Source organism: Phaethon lepturus, unplaced genomic scaffold (genome assembly GCF_000687285.1).
Source record: "Phaethon lepturus isolate BGI_N335 unplaced genomic scaffold, ASM68728v1 scaffold21484, whole genome shotgun sequence".
Lineage (NCBI taxonomy): Eukaryota > Metazoa > Chordata > Aves > Phaethontiformes > Phaethontidae > Phaethon > Phaethon lepturus.
In genome coordinates this window covers 2,569-25,458 of record NW_010537240.1, presented here as the reverse complement: position 1 = coordinate 25,458, position 22,890 = coordinate 2,569, and the positions used below count along the sequence as shown (strand labels likewise).

General features: G+C 38.6%; 1 protein-coding gene across 1 annotated transcript; it reads left to right on the top strand.

The window, feature by feature from the left end:
- Window positions 1–404: 404 nt before the first annotated feature.
- On the top strand, window positions 405–17,199 carry LOC104620274 (ethylmalonyl-CoA decarboxylase-like). Its single transcript, XM_010286441.1, has 5 exons — window positions 405–423; window positions 4,989–5,210; window positions 10,240–10,382; window positions 15,111–15,163; window positions 17,115–17,199. Exons 1-5 carry the CDS (start codon window positions 405–407, stop codon window positions 17,197–17,199), a joined length of 522 nt encoding a protein of 173 aa, XP_010284743.1.
- Window positions 17,200–22,890: the final 5,691 nt, after the last annotated feature.

Genomic DNA, 22,890 nt, shown 5'->3' with positions numbered 1-22,890 from the left:
TCTTCACTATGAGACCCATGCTCTTGTCCTGATCTGCATCCAAGCTGGCCCCCGTTGATCTGTCTGTTTCTGAATTCCTTCTGTCCAACACTGGAATTTATTTTCTTTTTTCTTTTCCCCCCACAATCACACATCAGCCCACTGTCCCAGGTTCCAGTCATTTGGTGTTAATGATTTTTCACTCACTTTCAACCTGATTTTTTTTTTTGTACAGATGAACTATTTTCATGCTTTGTTTATATTTCTCTTTCATTCTCTGCTCTTTCATCTGCTTTCACGTTGTAGGGTCAGTTGTGCCACTCCTCAGTATTGGGTCACCACTTGCTTTCCATTCATTAGTCGGTCACTGCAGGAACCCGGTGAAGTATCTGACAGTCACGCACACTGCTCTCTAGTACGGATGAATGCCTTCTACAGTGACTGGTAAGACACACACAGAGGGTTGAACGGTGAATCATCTCATCATCATCTTTAGTTCACATCTTCTGTCCCTTTTTCCATGCCCTGTCTTAGCAATTCTGTGCTTGTCACTGGAACTGCTGCTGCTGAAGGTCATCACGTCAAGTTCTCCTGTGCTGCTTGACCTGTCAGCTGCCTTTGATGCCTTTGGCAGTGTTGCAAAAGTGCCTTTCTAATTGTTTTTTTGTTATGTAATTTGAGTAGTTTCTTCTCCCTGAGATTTCTTTTGTGGATTTTATTTGTTGCATCCCTTTATTTCTGCTACACTTTATCTCAGGATACCTTCATCCAATATCAGAATTTCAGCTGATGTTTTTTTGCAGGTGACTCAAGTCTGTATCTGCACATCACACCTGTCACTTCCTGCTCCACATGAAAGGACCTGCTTATTTCCCTGATGTGTTGAAAACACATCCCTGCATCTTTTCTCCCCATTTTCTTTCTCCCTGACTTGTGTCAATAATTCAAGCACTATATTTGATCTGGAATTTTCCCTGTTCGTGCATTTTGACTTGTTGATTATTTCTGTGTAGCTGCTGTGTTATTGCAGTGTTTCTTGTTTGTGCACGTAGCTCATATGCTTGTTTGGGCTTCCAACATCCAGTTCTCCGGTTTGCCTTAGTTCTTCTACCCATCCCAATAGCTGCTACCTACATCCTTTTCCCAGGGCTCTGTCTGGCTATCTTTATGCTCGCTGGCAATTGCAACTGGCAACATTGCTGGAGGTTGCTGTTTGATACAGCATGTTTTAAGAGGAAAAACTAGGGTTGCAACAGAATAGTGGTGAATAGCAAGGGCAAACACGCTTGTTCAAGAGTTGGGGTTTATTAGTTTCCCAAAGAATCTGCTCAGCTAGGGAGTATCGGTGCTGGTGTTATCACTGTTGTTATTATTTAATTAACATTGTGAGAGCTAAATTTTAATGAGGCAGTTACCAGAGGCTTTCAGGAGGCGTCCAATATATATGCATATACAAAAATATATATATTGTGTGTGTCTGCATGTAGATACATATATTGCTCTTGCATCATGTGTATCATTCCGTTGATACTGAAGTGTTGACATTCGATAGGTGTTCATATTAACCCACAGTCTGCTAGCCCACAGGCAAGTGTGTTATAAAATCACTTGAGTGCCAAATGGGTTTTAAACTGTTGGCTTATGTAAGAGGTACAGTAACTGTGGAATGAACAGCTATTGATATCCATATTATCGGCTTATCTCTTAGTTGTCACCAGTGATATGTAAAGCTGCAGCACTTCTTAAAACATTTGAAAGATGCTAATTGCCCCCAGTGTTTGCTATTCCTGTACTGTCAGAATTTTTGTCACTATTAAAACTGTGCCTAAACTGCGTGAGCTACAGATGTTAATGGGTATAGCATATCTGACTCTTTTAAATTAGACTAAGACCTCATTTCTGCAAGTGTATCTAAATAGACGTAATTATGTTAAACTGAAAATCTAAAAATTTTAGTGTAATAAATATCTCTTGGCTTGTTCTACATTATGTAGGTTACTGCAACATCTCTCTCTTGCACTGCTTTCACTTACAGTACAGAAAATCAATCTCAGTCATGCCATGGATTGTGAGTGGTCTGTACTGATTGAAATTTTGGATGTTGTTGGTCAGAGATCAGCAGAAATCCCTTTAGTTTGAGAGCGCTGTAGCTTAAATACCACACTTTTCCTGAGTGGTTAGCTTTCTCAGACTGAGCTGTTAAAATAATCTTGCTTTTATTAAAAAAGTACTGGCTACTGACCAGTACTGCAAGAGATGGTTTTAAAGAAAATAATTCAATGATAATAGCTTGCATGAGTCATTAATCATGAGTCATGATCAGCAGGCAGTGATGTCCAATTTGTTTTCTGATCCTGCACTTGCTGATGCTCTTTATTACCATAGTGATAATATTAAAGAGCTGTTAATGCATATAATCACGCAGTTGAAAATGTCAGACTTTTTTTTTTTTTGGTGGAATAAAATTTCCATATCTTAAGTCTGTTTTGCTCTGTACCTTTTCTGACACGTGAAATCTAGGTATTATAAAAGTGATCAAACAAGTATAATTTGGCAGGGAGTTAGGTTAACAGAACAGACTTTTTTTTTTTCTTTGCTTTTAAGGCATGACTTCCTAGAGAATTAATCTATTTTCTCACAAGGATTGGGGAGGCTTTGTGTTCATTAAAAATTGTGAGCTAATTGTTCAAGCTACACTTTGCAGTGAGAGTGTGCACTATCCATGTTTTTAATGTATGTTCTCTCCTGAGCAAAAGCTAGTAGCTGGATGGAAAGTTTTATTGCATGAACGTATGTTGGGGAGTGACTGCTGGAGTTTTAGGGAAAATGGAAGGCTACTTCTCTTCTGAGAGTCTGACTATAAAAAGAATCATTTAGCTGAGAAATGCACTTTGGAAACCTGTTTTCACTCTTAAATAAAATTTTACAAAGAGAAGCCATTTTAAAGCTCTGAGAGGTGATGGCTGGAATGTTGCAGATAATATTAGAATATGCATAGATGGAGAGTGTTGGGGTGCAGCAGCAGTTGGGTGATACTATCTACATAGTAATGATTCTTTATTCAATCAGATTTTTAACTTGATTAAATTTTAATTAGTTTTATTAGTTTACACTTGAGCGTAGAAAAGTTGATCATGACAGATTAAAACCTTGAATTTAGTAAACAACTCAGAAGGTACTTCACAGTGTCTCACCAGGTGTTAAAAAACGATCCCTTTACCTGCTCCAGTGTATATGATTGTAGGGCTTACTAGTTTCTTTGTGTTGAACTTGTGAGACAGTGCTGCATTCGTGGATGTGATGTGGTAGGACAGGTATGAATCCCCTGGCATAAGTGGCTCTCTTTGAAATTCGTATGATGCACACTCCCCTGCATCCCATAATGTGGTTTCTGTGCAAACTCCTCCTCCGTTTCGATGGGGATTATACCTGCCCCAGCAAAAGCATTTTCCACTTTAGTGTGGGATGGTGGAGCTAGAGACAAGATAAGTGTACACCTGACAGGATTGTTCACTTCTTTCATTATAAACTAATTGTGTGGGGGATTTTTTATGAGTGTTTGCTTGTTCATGTGTATTTAATACATGTTTTAAAAATTTCAGTCTGTAAACTGTCTGTGCCCTGAACACAGCATTAAACGTAACTGTCACCAAATTCTGTCTCAATTAATATGTTTGTGTTCTGGGTTCACCTTAGAAAAACTTTCCAGGAGCTTCCTGTGAGTTTTGGAAGACTCTTGTTTCTGCCAAATATGATTAAGAAACAAAGATGGTCTTTTCCCAGTTCTTCAAAAAATTAGCATCTACCATGTCTTCTGAACAGCTGCATCCATTAAAAAGGGGGTTGGGCTAAAGCTAGGATTAGTTAGCAAATTGCAGGATTTTAACATAGCAAACCTTTTTCTGTGTCCTGTGGAGGTTCTTTAACTTCCCACTCCCAGGAACTTCCAAGATGACTTCTTCTTCAGATCCGCAGTCTCTGGTTCAGGCTTTACTCTGTTTCTTTCAAATCACTTGTCAGCCACTTTCTCCATTAGAGCCTTTTCCAAAGTATATGAAATAAAGCAGAGCCGCAGCTCAACATTAGTATTTGATAATGACTTGCCTGTTATTTCCTGGTACACATGCATACATGGCAAGGAATAAGCCATGGGTGTACTGGTACATAGAAATAGACTAACAATATTACATAGCTGTATAAAAGGCAAGTGTGATGCTCTATATACGACACTGTTGTACACTTTTCCTCCTTGGGGGTAGTGCACAGGTTCTGGTGCTCTGTGTCCAAGTAGGATCAATTCAAAGTGGAACAAGAGCTACTGGAATGACTAGGAAAAGCATATATCTACCAGAGGCTAGGAAGTCTACTGAGTGTTATGATGGAGTGTGATAAATGTGTTAATGGGATTAGGTGACAGGGGATGGACCTCAATATAGGAATGGTCTTCAGTTCTTAATTTTTGTGTTCCTCAAGTGTTTCTCTCAGAAAGGTCTTGCGGTGTAATAGTTGTTCACAGAAAAACAGGAGATCCTAAAAACGTCCAAATCCTGAAAAGCAGAGGTTTAGCTAGGATTTCTCCTCCAACAAAGGTGTAGGCTTTTTTTGGTGGGGTTTTTTTTTGGTGGAGGGGGGACCATTTAGAAGGTTAGTGTAGAGTAAGTTGGTCTAATGAATATGTAAGCATCTTGCTACCATTCTAGAGCCTCTCTGGTATTCTGCACCCAAATATTTTTGGGTAATTTTTAGAAGAGATTTTAAAAGATGCTAATTTCTGGCTTAACTACTGAAGTCACTTCATAAAACTCCTTCTATTAACTTTGTGGTTTTTTGTATTCAAAGAATCTAAGAATTTTGCAAATACTGTTTGCAGTGATTTCTGTAGTCGTCAGTGATTGCATCACCTTTATATTAATTTCTGCTGTCCTGCTTCCCTTTGTCAGAGGACTGAGGTAGATCTCAAAGGAAATTTACTGATTCCGTACTCCCCGTCTGCCCCTGTTTCTCTCCAGAAATGGCAGCTTCTCTGTGGAAGAACTTACTTCAGACTACAAAGGAAAGGATACTACAACAGAGAAGGGCATCACTGTATATTGGTGCTCATGGTTATGAGGAAGAATTGATAAAGAAGAAACTTCAGCAGTTTGCTGGTGGATCCATCAACCTCTCCAAAGACGACAATGGCATCGGAATACTTACTTTGAACAACCCAAAGCTCATGAATGCCTTTACAGGTATTAATTAGTTGATAGGGTTGCTGGTTGTTTTTTTCTTTCCTTCAGTTCCCCCTTTTAGCATTTTGCCTAAACAAAATGAAAACCTGTGCCTTATCATTCCTTAGGTAAAAGAAAAATGTTTAAATTTTATTTCTATGTGTATCAACTGCCCACTGTTCTGCATAGTAGCTTTGTCATAAGTGTCATGAGAATATAAGAAATTCTCACTGACACAGGAACGGTCTGTGAGAACATACCTCTCCCCTCTCCCCCTGGCCCCCCCTCCCCCCCTTTTTTTTCCCTTCTCCAGTCAGCCCAGTTCTGCTACTGTGCTCTTTCTTGTATCTCTTTTTACTTTGTTTCTACTGCTTTGGAAACGTATAGGTTATTTTTATAGGGGTGTGAAGATGCCATCTTTGTGTTGTAGGATGTAGAAAGGGTGAGTTTACTCCTTTTGTTGTTTACCTAAAGCCTTCTCCGTAATTTGAGATTCTATAATTTAGTCTTTTTGTCACCCAAACTGGCTTCCATTTCTTCTTTGTTTGCCTTGTATCTTAAATACCAGTGACTGGTTAATGAAAGATCAAATGAATTGTGTATTCTCAGCTGTTGCGGATTAGGAATCTTCTTAATATACTTTTACACTGTACAATACTTTGCTATCAAAACCAAGTACCCTGTTTGATTAATCTTGTATCATGAGAGGCTTTTGATCTCAAAGATAGGTATATTTGCTCTCTCTCCTTAACTCTTTAGAGTATTCCAATTTATGCTGTTCTCTTCAGCTGTAAGTGGCACAGGTTCAGGGTCTGCACCTGCTGGAGCTGTGCATAAGCCTTTACTGTAAGAATGTCTTTATCTCTTAATATTTTGAAATGGATACGTTTGTGTCATCTTGTTAATTTCTTTTTTGCTGCTCTGTTTTCCTGCCTGGTTCTTGCTGTTCCTTTGCTGTCAGCAAATACGGTTACAACCCACTGGCAAGGCATAGAGCTGTTTACATGGAGGATGTCAATCTACTCCTTTCACAAAGGATTGTTAGCTGAAAGGAAGAGAACCTAACAGAACAACAGAATTAGTGGTAATGCACCTAGATGTCTCTTGCAATTTCTCTTTTGTTTCCCTTTAAAAGCTCATGTATAACATCATTACCTAACTTGAGAAGTTGTAGCTAAAAGATGTTAGCATGGTCCTTCTGAATGCCTCCCTGTCAGCATACATGCTATTATACAATCATAATTACATTGTTGTTTCCTCTTTTTCTACAGATTGGGTTTTTTATATTTGACTCAAAATAGAGCTGTGCACGGTACAGGTTGTAGACTGTGTGCTCTTAGCTCATTTATTGTCAAAGTTGAAAGGGCCATGAGAAATGAGATGTAATAGCAAAAGGAGAAAGGACAAGATAAAGCCCAGTCTGCTATGGAGGTCAGATGTAATACAAGTCAAATTGAACTAAACTTTCATGGAATCTTACAACTATGTTCTCTGTTTTCTAGGTGCTTGGCAGAAGGTGCTCAGAACTGATTTGTTCAGTTGAAGTGCTGAGCAGCTGCAGCTGCTGTTTAGGCCACTGACTGGTAGCTGTACTTTGACTATACAAAGTGCTGTGTAATGTTAATGTACTGAAATAATATCATACATCACAAGTTGAGCACCCAAAATTAGCAGATATCTTCTTTCTGGCTCAGTTAGTGGTCTGTAAAATAAACTCTTCTTATAGGACGGCTGTGAAAATAAATTGTTAGTGTATGTGAATTAGATGCTCTAGGAGAAAAGAGTAGCTACAGAAACCCATGAGGAAATTAATAGTTCTGTCATTGTTGCAGACCCTGATTAGCATACAGCAAATGAGCCGTGGGATCAAGCAGCTCTGTTTTATGGTAGTGTGTAGAGCCCTGTAGAGAGCAGTACTCCATTTCGCCAGGTAACAGCCACAAAATTTTGCTCTGGAAAATCTTTCTACTGTGCACCTCTGCCAGAGGGTTTTGTTGTTACAGGAGGGAGAGCAGAAGCAAAATCATGTTGGCCCCTTGGCCACTGCAGTGGATGGTATGGCATATTAATTTATCCTGGTCTTCATTTTATTTTAATATTACTGTCTGTTAATTGTGGTTGCTGAGGAACTAGCAAGCACTTGATCCTTTTCCTTTTGTTGTATACCAAGTAATACCCTTCAGAAGAAGTATGAAAAGGGATGGGATGTGTAAGCCCTAAATTGCCCCAGCAGGACCTGGTTGACTTCCATCAGCCAGAGCCTGTAGATAACCCCCGCTCAAATTCTGTTGATTCTGTGTCTCAGAGCTTCTGGATAGTGGCAGATGTGAATTTATATATACATGTACGCTTCCTTTAGAAAGCTGCAAAACATCATTAAACTGTTGAGAGAAACCCTATTTGCCAGGCATTTATTTTACACAACAGTTATTTATCGCAAAGGAATTATGTTTATTCTAAGCTTGAGCAATTTGCGGAACCAAAAGCAGAACAGAATTGTTGGCAAATTGCTAATGGGCAATGTGGAGGTTGTTATGCCTTTTTTCTCTTCTTAATTGGAATCTGATAGCCACCTGTTTGAAATGGTGTCTTTGGAAACAAATGCTAATAGTGTCAGTTTAAGCCTGGTGGAACCAATTTCAGCAGCCCAACCTTTTGCTGAACTAAAGTTGAACTTAATTTAGAAGAGAAGGAAGCCAGCCTGCAGGAATTAGATAATAATGGTGATAATTTTATTTTCTAGAATTGACTTTAAAGCATTTATTCTCAGATTATAATTAAGATGCAAACAATTATTATTCCAAGTAGATTTAGTTCTGTTAGGAGCACAAACTTACTGGTATCCTATACTAAAGGACCAAGACTGACAGAATGAGGATTTGCTTTAGTATTGTGTCCTCATCATTATATCAAACATGATGGACTGTATGTGTTGGTAAAATAATAGTTGAGTGTTGTCAGTAATGGAAGAGTGCCTTTCTCAGGACGACGGGACAGGCTCTGGCCGGTGTCTCATGTCCCCTGCTGTTGCATGTAACTGGCTCGTATGCCTCATTTTGCAAACTCCATTTTTCAGTTAACTGGATTTTTGGCTCGTAATACTTGGTGGAAAGACTCTTCAGTACCTCGCTGCTTTGACTATTAAAAAGACCACAAACAGTGGTTGTGCTGAATCTTGACGCTGGCAAAGCTTGGATGCCAGCCCAAATACCTTTCTTGTAAGAAAACTTGGCAAATATGCAAAAAGTGAAATCCACATGATTGCACACCTATATAAACAGCAGCATTTGGAGAAAAGTTGCTGTTGAGTGTACTGTCAGGCTGAGAAAGCATTTCAAGTGAAGACCCACAAAAATCTAAGCTAGGCCTAGTTCTGCTCAGTATTTTCATTCATGGTGGGGATGAAGGAATAGAAGATGAACTGTTGAAATTGTCAGATGACCCCAAATTGGGGGAGCTTGCAAGAAGATTATTATTTGGAGCAGAGGAATGGAATTCAGAGTGATCTTGATTAACTGCTACAAAGAGCTCAAGATCAACAAGGTGAAATTCAATGAAAGCAAATGTAATGTGCAACACACAAAAAGCATGACCAAATTATAGATGCAGAAGGGAAAGGAAACAGTAAAAGTGCTGGGATTTGTAAGAGGATCATAGTCTGAACCTGACAGTGGAAAAAAAAAAACAAACCAATGTCATTCTGGTATATAATATATAATGTCCACTTAATTATTGCCACTCTCAGGAACTTTGTCAAAATGTGCTATTTCAGTGGTTGAGACAGAGCTTAAGTTGGAAGTGCTTGGCTGAGAATTCATTCTTGACCTGGTGCTGGGAAGCTTACTTTATAAGGAACTGCAAGGAAAACAAGCAGGAAGGAAAAAAAATCTCCCATGTGAGGATGGCTGCTAACAGGCAATTTCAGAACAGGGTCAGTTCTGTGCATGCAGGCATAAGGTCAAAAACCCAACACTCTTGGCAGAAAAGGAAAGAGTCCCTGAGGATATTAATCTAAAGCACATTTCTATCTGCAGACGGTAAGCCTATCCATCTAAATTCTTGTCAAAGGACGATAAAGCTGAGAATATCATCAGCCTGATGTAGGCAGCTTTCTGAAATTAGTTTCTGTAAATATCTTCACTTAAGAATACAACTGAACGAGAGCCATAGGCATTCAGAGAGGAAGAGCTTTAAATTAATGCTGAGTAAGGGCAGTTGGTGTGGAAGATGGTGCAGTCTAGGATGAGCTCTAGAAACAGGAGTTTGGAGAGTTCCGCATCAGGAAGGGTATTTGTTGTGAACATCTGAGAATACTATGTTTAAACTAGAAGTAAAAAACTACTGCTGTACAGTCCATACATTTGGAGCCTAAGATATACTTTGTAAAGAGAGCCTTTCTAGAAAGGTACCGGGCGAGAATCAGAGATGTTTTAGAATGATCTTTTTTTATTTTCTTGTCCTTTTAAAAGATAAAAGGCACTTTGCTGCTATATTCACGTATACCTTTATTTTCTTTTGGATCAACACTTCTAAATGTCTCTGGCCTCCAACGCAGTTTGCTCTTCAGGCTTTTTTTTAGGAATCTTTATTATCAATAACTGTTCATACCTTGAACCCAACTTGCACATGATTCTTTTCTGTACTCTGCCAGCTCTTTGGGCAGGGTGAAATGACAGTAGCATCAAAATGACTAGATGGACAGATCTGGATAGATCCATGTAAGTTCATGTGTCCTGAATGTATGCAAACAAGAGTAGATCAGGTAGAGTTTATGTTTGCCTCCTTGCATTTTATTTATTTATTTATTATTTTTATTCAGTGAGTGTAACACAAATTGCAGATTATCCTTCAGAATTTCAGGAAGTGCGTCTTTGAGAAAAAAACATAAGTCAGTGCTTGTGTGTGGGATTTAAGGTGATGCTTTCCCTTGTGTTTTTAAGCCCATCACATATCAATGATAGCTTGGTTTTGGTGGTGAAAAATGTAATGTAAAACATAGTGGTGATAATAAATTACTGTTAAAAATTTTGCTTCTTCCCTCTCGTGACAGGCACTATGATGCTAGAACTCCAGGAGAGGGTAACCGAACTGGAAAACTGGAAGGATGGCAAAGGCCTTATCATCTATGGTGCAGGAAACACCTTTTGCTCGGGATCTGATTTGAATGCTGTCAAAGCAATATCCAACTCTAAGGCAAGTAGTGACACAAATTAAGTTTTGAAGAAAAATCAGCTTTCTGATACTCTGGGATCCCTTTCAGACAGAGGTGTTGCACAATTGCACTATTGCCTCTACTACAAGAATAGAGCTTTTAATTGTTTAAAAAATGCTGGGAGACCCTTTAAGCTATGGCTTAAGTGTTATTGTAATTGATTCATAACTCTGAATTCCTACATTACATACTCTTTTTAGCATTTTCTTTTAAAAATGTCATTTCAGTTTCTCCAAGCAGTATATGGTGAATTTACACATCAAATAACCTGTGCTTCAGTAGTTTGACCTTTAAAAGCAGATACAAGTAATCATTTCTCATATATTATAAAGTCAAAACCAAATCTAAGTGGCATGACTGCTATTACAGAACGGTTTCAATTTTGTCAAAACTGTGCTTGGACATGCATAAAATGGAAGAACAGGTGCAATTCTTGTGCAGTAGAGCTTCGGCATTGAGCTTGTAGTCCAGTCAGATGAGTCTTGTGTGTAACTATGGGGCTGAAGAGGTCAGGGTTTGATAGCAGTTTTTCCTCTCATGCCACCCTGTCTTGACACCTTTCACATGTGCTGCAGTTCTTTTTATGGGTTAATATGCGGTTCTTGGCAATGTGTGAAATAGGACTTTGTCAGGTACAGGGCTGCTCTTACACCCTGGTTTGTAATTGTGGTGCTTTTTTGTGGCCACTTCAAGTTTCAGGATTTAACCACACAAATTAAACATTTAATTGAATGTTCCAGTAAGAACACCAACTCAAAACCTGATTAACCTGGTATTTCTCTTTAGTGATGATTTGTTTCTGATGATGAAACTAAGTATCATAAAAACCCACAATGTCTTAAACTTTTTTGGCGTGATAAAATAAATAGGATGGTCCAGTTTTCAAAAGGTATAGGAGATACTGTTTCCTTTGTGGAACACCATGAGAGGTATGTGTTTCTTAATATGGAGACACCATGCTTTATAAATATAAATGTTTTTTTGGGGAGTTTTCAATTTGGATGCTTTATAAGCACTGGTTGTTTAAAAAAATACACATGTATGTGATTTTTTTAGAATTTTTTTAATTGATTTTTTTAAATCTGAAATTTTCATCTTATTTTAGCATTATAGCAACAGAAAAGGAGCTGAAACCAAGCATGGGCCAATTATTTTCTTACCTGCAGTCTAGGCTTTTCTTCAGAGTTCTGCATTCAGTAATTCCCAGTGATTCTGTTTCTATACTCTCTTTGACATTTAGTATTCTGTCTATATGTTTATACAAATTACTTGGAGCCACTGTAGTGGCAGAGAGGGCTCTTCTAAGGATTAGGGTCTGTAACAGATATGCTGGGCAGAATGCAATGCGTAGGTATTAATTATAACTTTGTTGAAAATTCTTTGCAAAGAATCTAGATCTCGTGCTAGTACTGAAATACAAGTCTAAGAGTCACCAGAAATGCTCCAAGAATAGTTAAACATGGTTGCTTTCTATTTCCTTGGCAGAGTTCACACTATTTATCCTGAACTGAGAGTTTCTTTATAATAGCCAACTCCTAAACCATCTGTTCGGTGGGATTTAATAGTCTTTTATTAAATAAAACTTTAATAGAATAAGGAATAGCATTTGCTGCTCCTTAGTCTTGCAGAACTCTTCTCTCTAACTTGCTGCAGATGAGAAAGTTTTGTCTGGTTTCAGGTTAAAAGAGCATTAGGTTAAGTTTTCTGTTCACAGGCATCCCTAAGGCAAAAAAAAAAAAAGATAATAGCTTCGTGCTTGAACTGGTATGTTTTTCCTTTATTTTTTTGCAAGGCTGCTTTAGCCCGTAGCTTTTAGTGATTACAGAAAACGCTTATTTTATTCAACCAGTTGGTTGAGGGAAGATTGCATTTTTCATAAGCTAAGGTACAGTTTGCCTTTTCCTGTGGTGCAGGAAAGGCAGAATAATGCCCAAGAATGCTGAAGGATTTTTGTGCCACCTAGTGGCTCCTCCTCTTCCTCTTCGTCCTCCTCTTCCTCTTCGTCTTCGTCCTCCTTCTCCCAAGTTCAGTTGTTCCTAACACTGAAAGAAACCTAGGTCCCCTGCCTGTTCTATGGCAGGTGCTGATGTTGAATGTCCAAATCACCAAAGGAAAATTTATAGTGGAGGGTTTTTTGGGTTTTTGTAAAATTTTTTCTTTCCTTCCTTGTAAGCCTGGTTCCCAAGAGCAACAACTTTATTCAGGAGTGAGACTTGAAAGGCTGGCTAGCTGAAAAGTATGAGAGGATCTTGAAAGGACAGCTGAGAGGAAGGAGGCACAAAGGAGAGTTTCACTTTCCTTGGTCCCTGTCTAGAAGCCCTAGGACAGAGATTCCTGAGCAGTAAGCTGCAGAGGGAGGACTTTCGAGCGGTTAAAGATGGTCTGAAAATACTGTTCCATCTGTAGTGAAAGTGGGCTCTAAGATCTTGCAGCAAAAAGAGGCAGGGGTTTTCTACTGCAAAAGAGCCAGTTTTCTACTTTACGAAGGTGTCTTTCTTCTTCCCTGCCTCCCCTAGCCCCACAGCAAACTATTATTCCTTTTCTTCCATACGTAGTGCATACTGTATTTTACCTCACTTTCTGCTTGTTAGTTTCCTTCTTACTCCAAGGACAGTATTAGAGCTGAAAATGTGATTATTCCACTAGACTCCAGTGAACACCTCTCTTATTCAGATAAAACACTCTGACTGGTAGCCTTATTTTTCTTATCAGGAAGGTTTAAAGGCTGTGTTGGCCAGGACTCAAGTAATTGTGATATTTTTTTTTCAGGGTGTTTTCTGCGCAGGCATTTTTTCCATGTGATACACAGTAATCTTTCTACCACCTGAGAATATGAAGACCTTTCTTTTTGTCTGCTCAGTCATAACTGTGTTTATCAAGCTGGTCTGTTCTGGCATTAATCATTAATCAGACCAAAATGGTAATTCAGACAGCCAGTTTGAATGCAAAGACTTTGCTGTGATGAAGTGAAAAATTACTTTCTCTGAAGAGCTTTCTTGCAGCTTCATCCTGATTGTTGTAGTATGGGAATTGTGCAAGTCCATGTCCGAGAACTGTTACCTTGTATGTTTGTGTGGGTTTTGAACTTTTTTTTTATTGGTTAGAAGTGCTAAGACGGCTGTCCTGGAGGATTTGATTGTTCTTTAATTTGGAATAGAAATGTTGCTACTGGTCTTAATGGATGTCGGAGGTTGCTACAGTGATAAAAGCCTCTTTGTAAATCAATGTGTACTGAGATTTTCAAGCAGGCCTTTAGTGTAATGAAACTGGTTCCTGTGTAGTGACTGTCGTGGCAGCTTGTATCTGCCAGAGATCTGTCCGTAAACACCATAATGCTGGTTGGCATTGGACAGAGTAGGTCTTGGGAATGCATGAGTGAATGGATGATAAATCAATGGAAGTTGACCTACTGTTATTTCAAGGACCTATTCCAAGATGTACTGAAGACTTAGCGCATATCTCTTCTTTCCCTGAGCTATGAGTCAGAAGCTTTTAATTAAGATGGATTCTTTAACTTGCCAACCCCTCTAAAACTGTGTTTTAGAAATTAGTAAATGCCAAAAGAGATATATTTGTTTGTTCTTTTTCTTCCTACCATTTGGTTTTTTGGGTTTTGTTTGGCTGGGGATTTTTTGAAGGACATGCTGAAATTGCTACATACTGTTTTTTTACTTCTACAGTGTTCAAACATTTTTTTTACCTGGATTAAATAGCACATGTGTAGTTCAGTGTATGCAGTTCAGTGTGTTTATGAACATAGTCATACTGGGTCATTTAGCCTAGTCATTTGATAAGTTCCTGGTCCATACTGGATGCCTGAGAAAGAATATAAGGACAGGGAAGGCAGATAATGATTTTACTTCAAAATATTCTCGTAGTCCCCAGCAATTTGTGATTAAAACTTCTAGAGCTAGAGGTGTTACCTTATACTTAATAACCTTCTGTTGATTTTTCTGTCATTAGTTTCTAGTTGTTCTTGAGTTCATGTAGTTTTTTAGAGGTTGCAGTGCATTACTGCAAAGTGTTCCACAGTTTAACTACATGTTGTAGGAAGTAATATTTGTTCTGCACCTAGCAGCAACTGATTTTATTTGAAGCCCCTTAGTTCTTGTACTGGAAGAGAAGGGGACGATTATTCCCTGTTCACTATTGTTTGCAAGGTCATGTAGAACATAAACAAGGAGAGGAATAAGAAGAATCTTCTTTCTGGATTCTGGGTTGGTAGTTTTTTGGCTGATACGCTTTTGGCCCAAACAATGAAAAACTGCAGTTGGTAAATTGTATCTTGTCTAAAACTTTATGGATTTGGAACAGTAAAAAGTATGCAGTGCTCTGTGGTCATACACAGACTTTGACAACTCAGCTTTATGGGTGTTTAACTGTGAGCAAGAAGAGGAAATTAAGAGGAAAGGATGTAAAATTCCACACCATAGAAATTCAGTATTGCAATTACTTTAATAGTGGCTTAATTATAACTGAAATTCATATAAATTGATTGAGTTCTGTTTGATTTTTTTTTTTTAACCTGATTTATAGTAGGTTTTCTATTTGTGCATAGTGGGTTTGGGCTGGAATTTGGGCAAGATTAACCAAAGAGAAAAAAAACAACTAGAGTAAATATAATGAGTACTTCTCCCTAGTCCATCAGTGTGTTTCATTGCCTCACATTAGGATCACTTAACATTTTTTTAATTTCCTATTCTTTGTAGGATGGGATGAATATGTGCATGTTTATGCAAAACACCTTAACCAGACTTATGAGGTAATATATTTTATTTACCCTTCGTTATGAAGTAATTATAAGGATTGGAATATGTTTTGGCTAACTCTTTAACAAGATGTTTAAAGTTAAATACATAGTTTTAAGTATGTAATTTTGAATCCCAGACCTTGTATTTGCACATGTTAATCAGATAGGTATTTATGGATTTAAATTAGACCTTGACATTTTGCAACTATTAGACTTCCCAGAGATTGGAACAGAAAAAACCCTGTAGGCTTATATGTGGAGTGCCAGGAGATACCTAGAGTTAAAGATATCTAGGGCTTCAAAGTTTCTGAAGATGACTTCTGTAACTTAGTGGAACTTGGTAGCTCTTAAAAAAAACAAGCAGGGCCAGCTTGTACAGCCTACGCAGGTAACATTTATTTAATATATTTATTTAATCTTTCCACTTCATAAGGGGAATGTATGCAGTACCATCTGGTACTTCTGAAAAACATTTTTTTCCTTTCCTTTAGATTTAGCTTCCCTTAAGAAACCACATTTCTATTAAATCCATGTGTGGTAGAGTCTGTCTTTTTTCTGCTCAGAGCTCTTTGAAGATAAATATTCTTTGTTTTCAAATAGTCTATATGAGAAAGTGTTACGAGTTAACATTATTCTGTAAAACTGCCCAGGAGGTTGGAGACTTAGTAGCAGTAGTATTACTGTAAGGAATCCTCAGGATTGGAATTGGAATCCATTTGTGTAAGTTAGTTTCCATATATTCAAAATTAATGGGGCAAATCAAAGAGGAGGAAGGTGTATGAAGATTAAGCCCTCACCTCATATGTCCTGACTTGGAATATGTTGGAGCTATGGTTCAGGGGGAGCACTGACCTCTTGTATGGGGACATACTGTAGATGGGATCAGTCTCCCTCAGAGGGAGCTGAGGCCAACTGCGATTCAGAAGGAGGTGCCCCAGATGGATCACTATGGATGTAGGGGACATGGACCTGTATCTTCTGGTACCCCAGAGACCATAGGAATGATGAGGTTACCCTCTTCCAGTGGGGTCACTTCTGCCATGTGAACACTTCTATGTGCTGCAGCTGGTAAGTGAACTTGGGCCATAAGAAATTGTTGGTGCTTCTGTTAAAGTAGAAGTAAAACCAACATGCTATCATGATTGGGAAGCTGACTTCATTTCAGAACTGCTCAATGAGTTAAATGTCTCTTCGTAGTAAAAGATGAAACAACTGTATCAGCATGCAAAATCTGGGACTAACCAGTTGTCTTTGTTTCTTAGGGAACTTGGCTTATCCTAAGTCAGTTACTGTTTATTAGTATTCATTTCACAATGTCAGTGGGGAAAGAGGTTCTCCCTATATACTCTTCCTGCCCTCTTTCCTTGGAATTACCTTGAGCATGATTAAATACATTGCGCATGATTAAATACAACATCATCAAATGTAACAGATTATTGCTATCATCAAAGGATGGTTCTGTCCTCCAAAAAGAAATTTTGTTGATGACTGAGATGGTAGAACTCTGAAGAAAGTTGCTGAAGATATCATGCTGAATTTCATTATTTTTAGATAACCCAGACATGCAGTTCTGTGTGTCCCTTTCTCCTGCTTTCTGTAGTCTACTGGCTTAGTATAGGGTCTTGTGTTGCTATCCTGTCACTCCTTCTTGCAAATAGTCTTTTTAGGTATAATCTGTAGCATGTATTTTTCATAACATAGTGCATGATATTCTTTACTTTGATTCTATTTGATATATCTGTCTTGCTGTTTCATTTTGGGATTCCATATTAATTATGGAACAATCATTTTAGCGTAAGTGGAATTGGTACCGTGCTACTTACCCACAAAGATGTAGTTATTTGAATGAGTGGGAACAATATATTTTTCTGATCTTTTGCTATAGAGATGGTTTGGTTGAATCCTTTTGTAACTTCTAGAAGACTAAAAGAATGAATTTTGGTTACAAAACTCTCTTGTGTAGATTGCCTTTGATCAGTGTTGCACTAGTCCAAGGAAAAGCTGTTGGAGGAGGAGCAGAACTTACTACGGCATGTGATTTCAGGTAAGATCAACAATTTGAGCAGCTGTCATGTTGGGTCAGTGATTTAATGACTGTACCTATGAAATATGGGAAGCTTGAGGTACCAGTTTTATCAGGAGTCAGGTCCCTGAATTACAAGACATTGGGAACTGGGCTTTGACAGCAGACTTCACAGGAAACAAGTTTGTGTTTCCTGATAGTACACAGAGGAAAGGTTATTTACTGTCAGGTTATACAGTTTGCATCACTGTATAAAACAAGAGCACTGAGGAGCTTTAGCAACTGTCTGTGTCGTAGACCAAGTGGGTCCATCTTCTCACCCCTGAGTGAGATGTTAGGACTGCAAAGTTGCATAACCCCTTATATGTCTTTATGTGACTGTCATAACTAAAAATAAATAAATAAAACTCCCCATTGGTCTGGTACTTCCTGTTCTGGGTTTATTATTTGTAACATAATTTTGTGTGGTACAGTTTTTGAAACAAGAGTTTGAGGTGCAGAGGAAAGCAAATGAGGTTCTGTCCCTGTTTTTTTCGATGCAGGTGCAGGGATTTGCCAGTGTGAAACAACTAGCAAAAAACAGAGGACTTTTAATTAAAAGAGGCTGTATGCAGAACAGGAACTGGAAGAAAGTAAAATAATAAAATGTCACTTTATTTAAACAGTTGCTAATGTGCGATCAGCCTACAGGTGTAACAGGATAAGCACTGTGTGCAGCCTCTCTGAAAGTGAGGAGCTTATAGTGAAGTTTTTATCTAAGTGAAGAATCTAAGTGCTCTTTAAGAGGACCTTAGTGCCTGAAGTGGGAAAGGAATTATCCAGAACAAGCTGAAAGTACTTACCTTCAAAAGTAATACTAAGCAAAGTAAACTAGAATATTACAGTACTGTTCCAGATATCAGGAACTGGCTTTGGATAGAGGAGATGGTATCTGCATTGTCTGAGCCACTCAGAAGCAATCCTCCTCTGCTTTGAAACTAGATGTGGCTGGATCTTTCTTCATATCTACACAGCACCTGGTGAGCTGGAACTCCAGCTCTGACTGTGGCCTCTGAGTACGGGCTGTGTTATAAATGCCAAGCAAACGTGCAGAGAGGTAGCGTGTTTGACAGCTGCAGCGCTGACAGGAGAATGCACCTGGGAGACTTAGCAGACCTTTCTGTATCTGTGAGTCCGTTGACGGAATGTGAATCCTGTTATCCCTAAATAGGAGTTTAGGGAATGTGAACATAACAAAATGGAAATCTTTTTGCTTTCTAAAATATGTACTCTCTACTTTTACTCCAGCTATGTTGTTTGACACACTGTGTAATTATAGTCATTGTCAAGTAACTCTTATTTGCATGAATTGAGCAGCTGCAGTTTCTCTGATGTGCTGCCATAATTTGGATAATAACTACAGCTGTTGATCCATCTTCCATTACTTTTTAATACACCCATCCAGTGCAACTAAATAATAGCAACTCAGGAGCAGCAAATGGGACTTAATTAATAACAACAACAAGATAGAGAAACATACTCTGTGCTGCTATTGCTCCTGAATTTGAGAACTTTAATACTGGGGAACAAAATCTGTGCTTTTTTGAGGACTGTGAATAGATATTAGTGGAACAGGTATTCTGTCCTGAGTCACTAGATGCCAAAAGAGGAACTTGAGAGCAGAAATCAGCGAGGTTTGTTTTCTTCCTTGAATAAACTGTTTGGACATGTTATTTTTTAAGAACAGAATGAGTGAGTTATGGCTGCTTTTAAGTCTAAGTTTTCAAATCCACTTCTATTTTTCACAGTTACCATGTAAACTTCCAAAGTGCTTGGTATTGGCCTGAAATATTTTCTTATTTTTATCTCTGACAGTTTGTACTATGTTAACTACACTGATACTGTTGAAGTGATTCACTTGAACCAAAATGGCTTATGTCCCTTCTGTAAAATGTGCTCTGGCAGTATGATGCACATCTCTACTGAAGTAGAGGTGTGGACAAATCCAATTTTTAAATAGCTGAGGTGGCTTAATACATTACTGATGTATTCTTCCAGTGGCAGTTCTTGTGGTTAATTGTCTCTTACTCTGTTTTAAGCCAGTTCATGGCACATTTATTGCTGACATAAGGGCAGTGGTGAAAAGTGAAAGCATCTTGGGTCACTCCACCTTTGATTTGGAGGAAGATACCTTCTCAAAACATCTTCAATCTTAGCTGCTTTATGGATTGTTGCAGTATGACTCTGTAAGAAGCAATATTCTTATGAAGATCATAAGCATGTGATTGAAAAAAAAATCATTGTCCAGACAAGTGCAAGGTAATTAAAATCCTTTCAGACTTTTTCTGATGTGAAAATTAAGAATTCAAGGCTTCTGACACTGCAGTTATTTATCTCAATTATTTCTGTAAAACTGAGTAGTGTAAAACCATGCATGTATGAAACTTGTTTGGGCAGCTGAGCTTTTTAGTACAGTTTCAAGAAACCTAGACTTTTTTCAGTGTGCCACAGTTGACTATTCTCTCTGAGCCTGTGAAGATGGCTCGTGGGTTCTGCTGCCAAATGTCAGTGTACATAGCAGTTCTGCATGACGCTGCAGCCGTTTCAGTGAAGTGCACAAAATGACTGTGATGTTGGATTCAGTGATGCAATTTCACAAAAAATTGACATGAAACACCTGTTCAGAGTTCCCTGTATGCAGAAATTTGTACATGTGTATCTTGTAATCACATGATGCATGAAGTTATTGAGAACTGATGTGGGAGAGTTGGTTATAGAATTTGGACAAGAGTTATAGTGGGTTGTTGGGCAATAAACTAACAGATATTGGGCAGAGACAGTTTGGTAATGAATCTGTTTGTGCCATTATCATGAACACAGTAATCTCTGAGCACAATAGCTGCAGTACCAACCCATAGCCAGAATACTTAACTTAGAAGGCGACAGCTCAGAATTCAATTTCATGTTGGTGCCTTCGAGAAATCTCATGGGAGTGGTGCCTGTGTAGGTCTTTTAGACACCTCTACAACTTTGAAAATTTGGTCCTACATCACTTGGTGAATGGACTTCCGTTGTACCTGGGTGCTTCTGAAAAATACAGTCTCTTCCCCCCAACCCTTTTTCCTCTCTACTGCTACTGCAGTCAAAACAGAGGTGTGCCACTGCCGTGTGAATCCCAATTAAAAGGTGGTGTCTCCAGGCAGAGGATGGAAGTGCAAAGATGGAAAGCTACGCATTCCTTTTACCATTGACCTCAAAATAGGATCATAGAGGCAGTGGTATTCTTTCCTTTTTTAGAAAATAATCAACTACTATTTCTTCAGCTGTAGTTGACGTTGAATAGTTAAATTGCAAAGGGCCAGTTTCATTACTCTTGTTAGTGCTGAGCAGTATCCTACCTCATAAAAAGCACCATTGATTTGAAGAGGCGTTTGCTTTCTGAGCAGGCTACTGCCCTGTATCTGTAGGAATGGCAGAATCAAGCTTTTAACAACCATGCATTTAGTGCATTAAATGTCATTTACACAAAATGAAAGGAGCAGAAGAGAATATAACCACTAAATAGATGTAGGCCCACTATGACCGGCTTTTCAGTTGTAGGCATGCATCCTTACATTAGCTTACAAATAAATTGTTTCTCCTTTAAAAAAGAGCATGGGGGAAGCTGTAAAGACATTAGTATTCTACAGCAAACTTTTCCAAGAATAGGTTTCAGAATGTCAGAGCACAACACACTAGCTTCTTTGGAAATATTTTGCTGTATGTAAGGATTTGGGCTTTTAGATTTATCAGGAGAAGCTTTTAGGTACACAAGATGTTGCTGTTTGAAATAAAGGTGCCTCAGTACCTAGTAGCTCTTTTCACTGGGCAAATGCATGATATGAATGTAATGGGGTGGGGTTCACATATTCATGAGTTCTTGCAAAGTCCAGGCTGACAAAACACTTTTCATCAGATGCAACACCATAATGTCGCAGCACATCATCAGGAGGAGAATCAGTAGCCAATCTGAGAGTGGGTTCTCACAGCTTCAGGTGCCTGCTCTATGCCATAGATCACTTTTTTTTTTTAGTTATATAAAATTTTCTTGCTCGTGTGTGTGTATATATATGTAGAACCTTTTTGAAATTGGTTGGCAATTTTAGAATTCTGTTGCAGTCATTCATCACTCCACATTTTTAGAGCCCTGGGAGGTTTGTTAGTACAATTTTTCTGACAAATTTTCAGAGAGATGATTACGATTTTAAAGGTTTCATGTTGCCTGCCTTTTAAGAAGGCTGTTTGTATTTTTGACCTGGCACACCTGACACGTGGTTAAGTAATTGCAGCATTCCTAGGAATGGACTTGAGAGCTTGTATTTTTGGGTTTGTATTTATGACCTGGTATTGGTGGGTTTTTTTTTCTTTATTACTAGTTTTCATTTGGGTTTGAATTTTGTGTGTTTGCAATCTTCCAAGCAAAGGATTTTTCACATAGTCTACAGTTCAAATTTACCACTGTTGGATTTTACTGGAAAAGTAAGTAACAGCAACAAAGCATGAATTTGAGTTGCAGGTTTTTTTCTGAGGTTGTCTTTTTGTAGGGATTTACTTCATTCCAAATGTTGTTTTTTTCCTTTGGGAGGCCAAACCGTCTTATCCTGGGTGAATGAGATTTTTGTTATCAGCACGCGTCTACATTTTAGGCTACTTCTACCATGCAGTCTTGCATCCTTTCTGTTGAACAATCCTGTCTGCAGCTGATTTGCTGCTGCACAGTAATAATAAACAGAGCCCAGATAATGGAAAACTTGGATAAGACAGATTTTAGGGAATGCAGAGCTGGACCCATGCTGATTCTTGGTGGGACACCAGGCTGTCAGGGAAGTGTTTGAGGTTTAAGGAGAATTGGTTTCAGAAGAGTACAAATGCACTGAAATTGTCCGTTATGCTTGCATCTGTGGAGTGACTAATCTCCAGTTTAGATAAACTGCCCGCAGGTGTTTGAGTTTGATGTGCCACTGCTGATCTTTGCTACCAAAATAATTTTTTCTTTTTGGTGAAATACATATTTTGGTAGCTCCACAAGTTGGTTAATATGAAGTCTGAGAAGCACTTACATATTCCAATCTGCTGATTTTGAGGTGGGATTATGTTGAGTTGTGATTTCTTGAGAAGGACAGACTACCTGAAAACTCACCTTGATGTGGGAGAAGGATGTCCCTGCTGCTTATTCCCAGCTCACTGCTTACCTCTGATTTGCCAAGCACCAGTGAAGATATCTGTGAGAGTCAATTATCTCACGAAAAAAGCAACAGAAAGACTAAATGTTTCCTGTTCTTACAGTGAGTTAAAGTGGTTTGTAAAAGGATACAGTAATGGCTAGAGCCAGGGTAGAGGAGGAACTCAGCCTCTTGGGAGGGGGGATGGGAATACAGTCTTCTCCTTTTGGCTGTAGGGAGTTGTTAGATAGCCTCAGTTTCCCCTGAAGGCGCAGCTTTAAACTGCTTAACAGCTCACAGAGAATGTTTTCCATAGTCCCTTTTATTTATCTCATTTTTCAGTCCTGTCTGGACTTGAAGGACTACAAAAAGAATAACTCTTCCTCTCTTTAAGGCTCCAGGTAGCAATATAGTTAACATTGTAGGTATTTGAAGGGTAATCATCCACATCAGATTTACTGTTCATTGAAGTGACCAAATGTTCCTCAAATGACTTGATTTCCCTGTGTTTTTGCAAGTGTAAGCAGGTGTTGCTG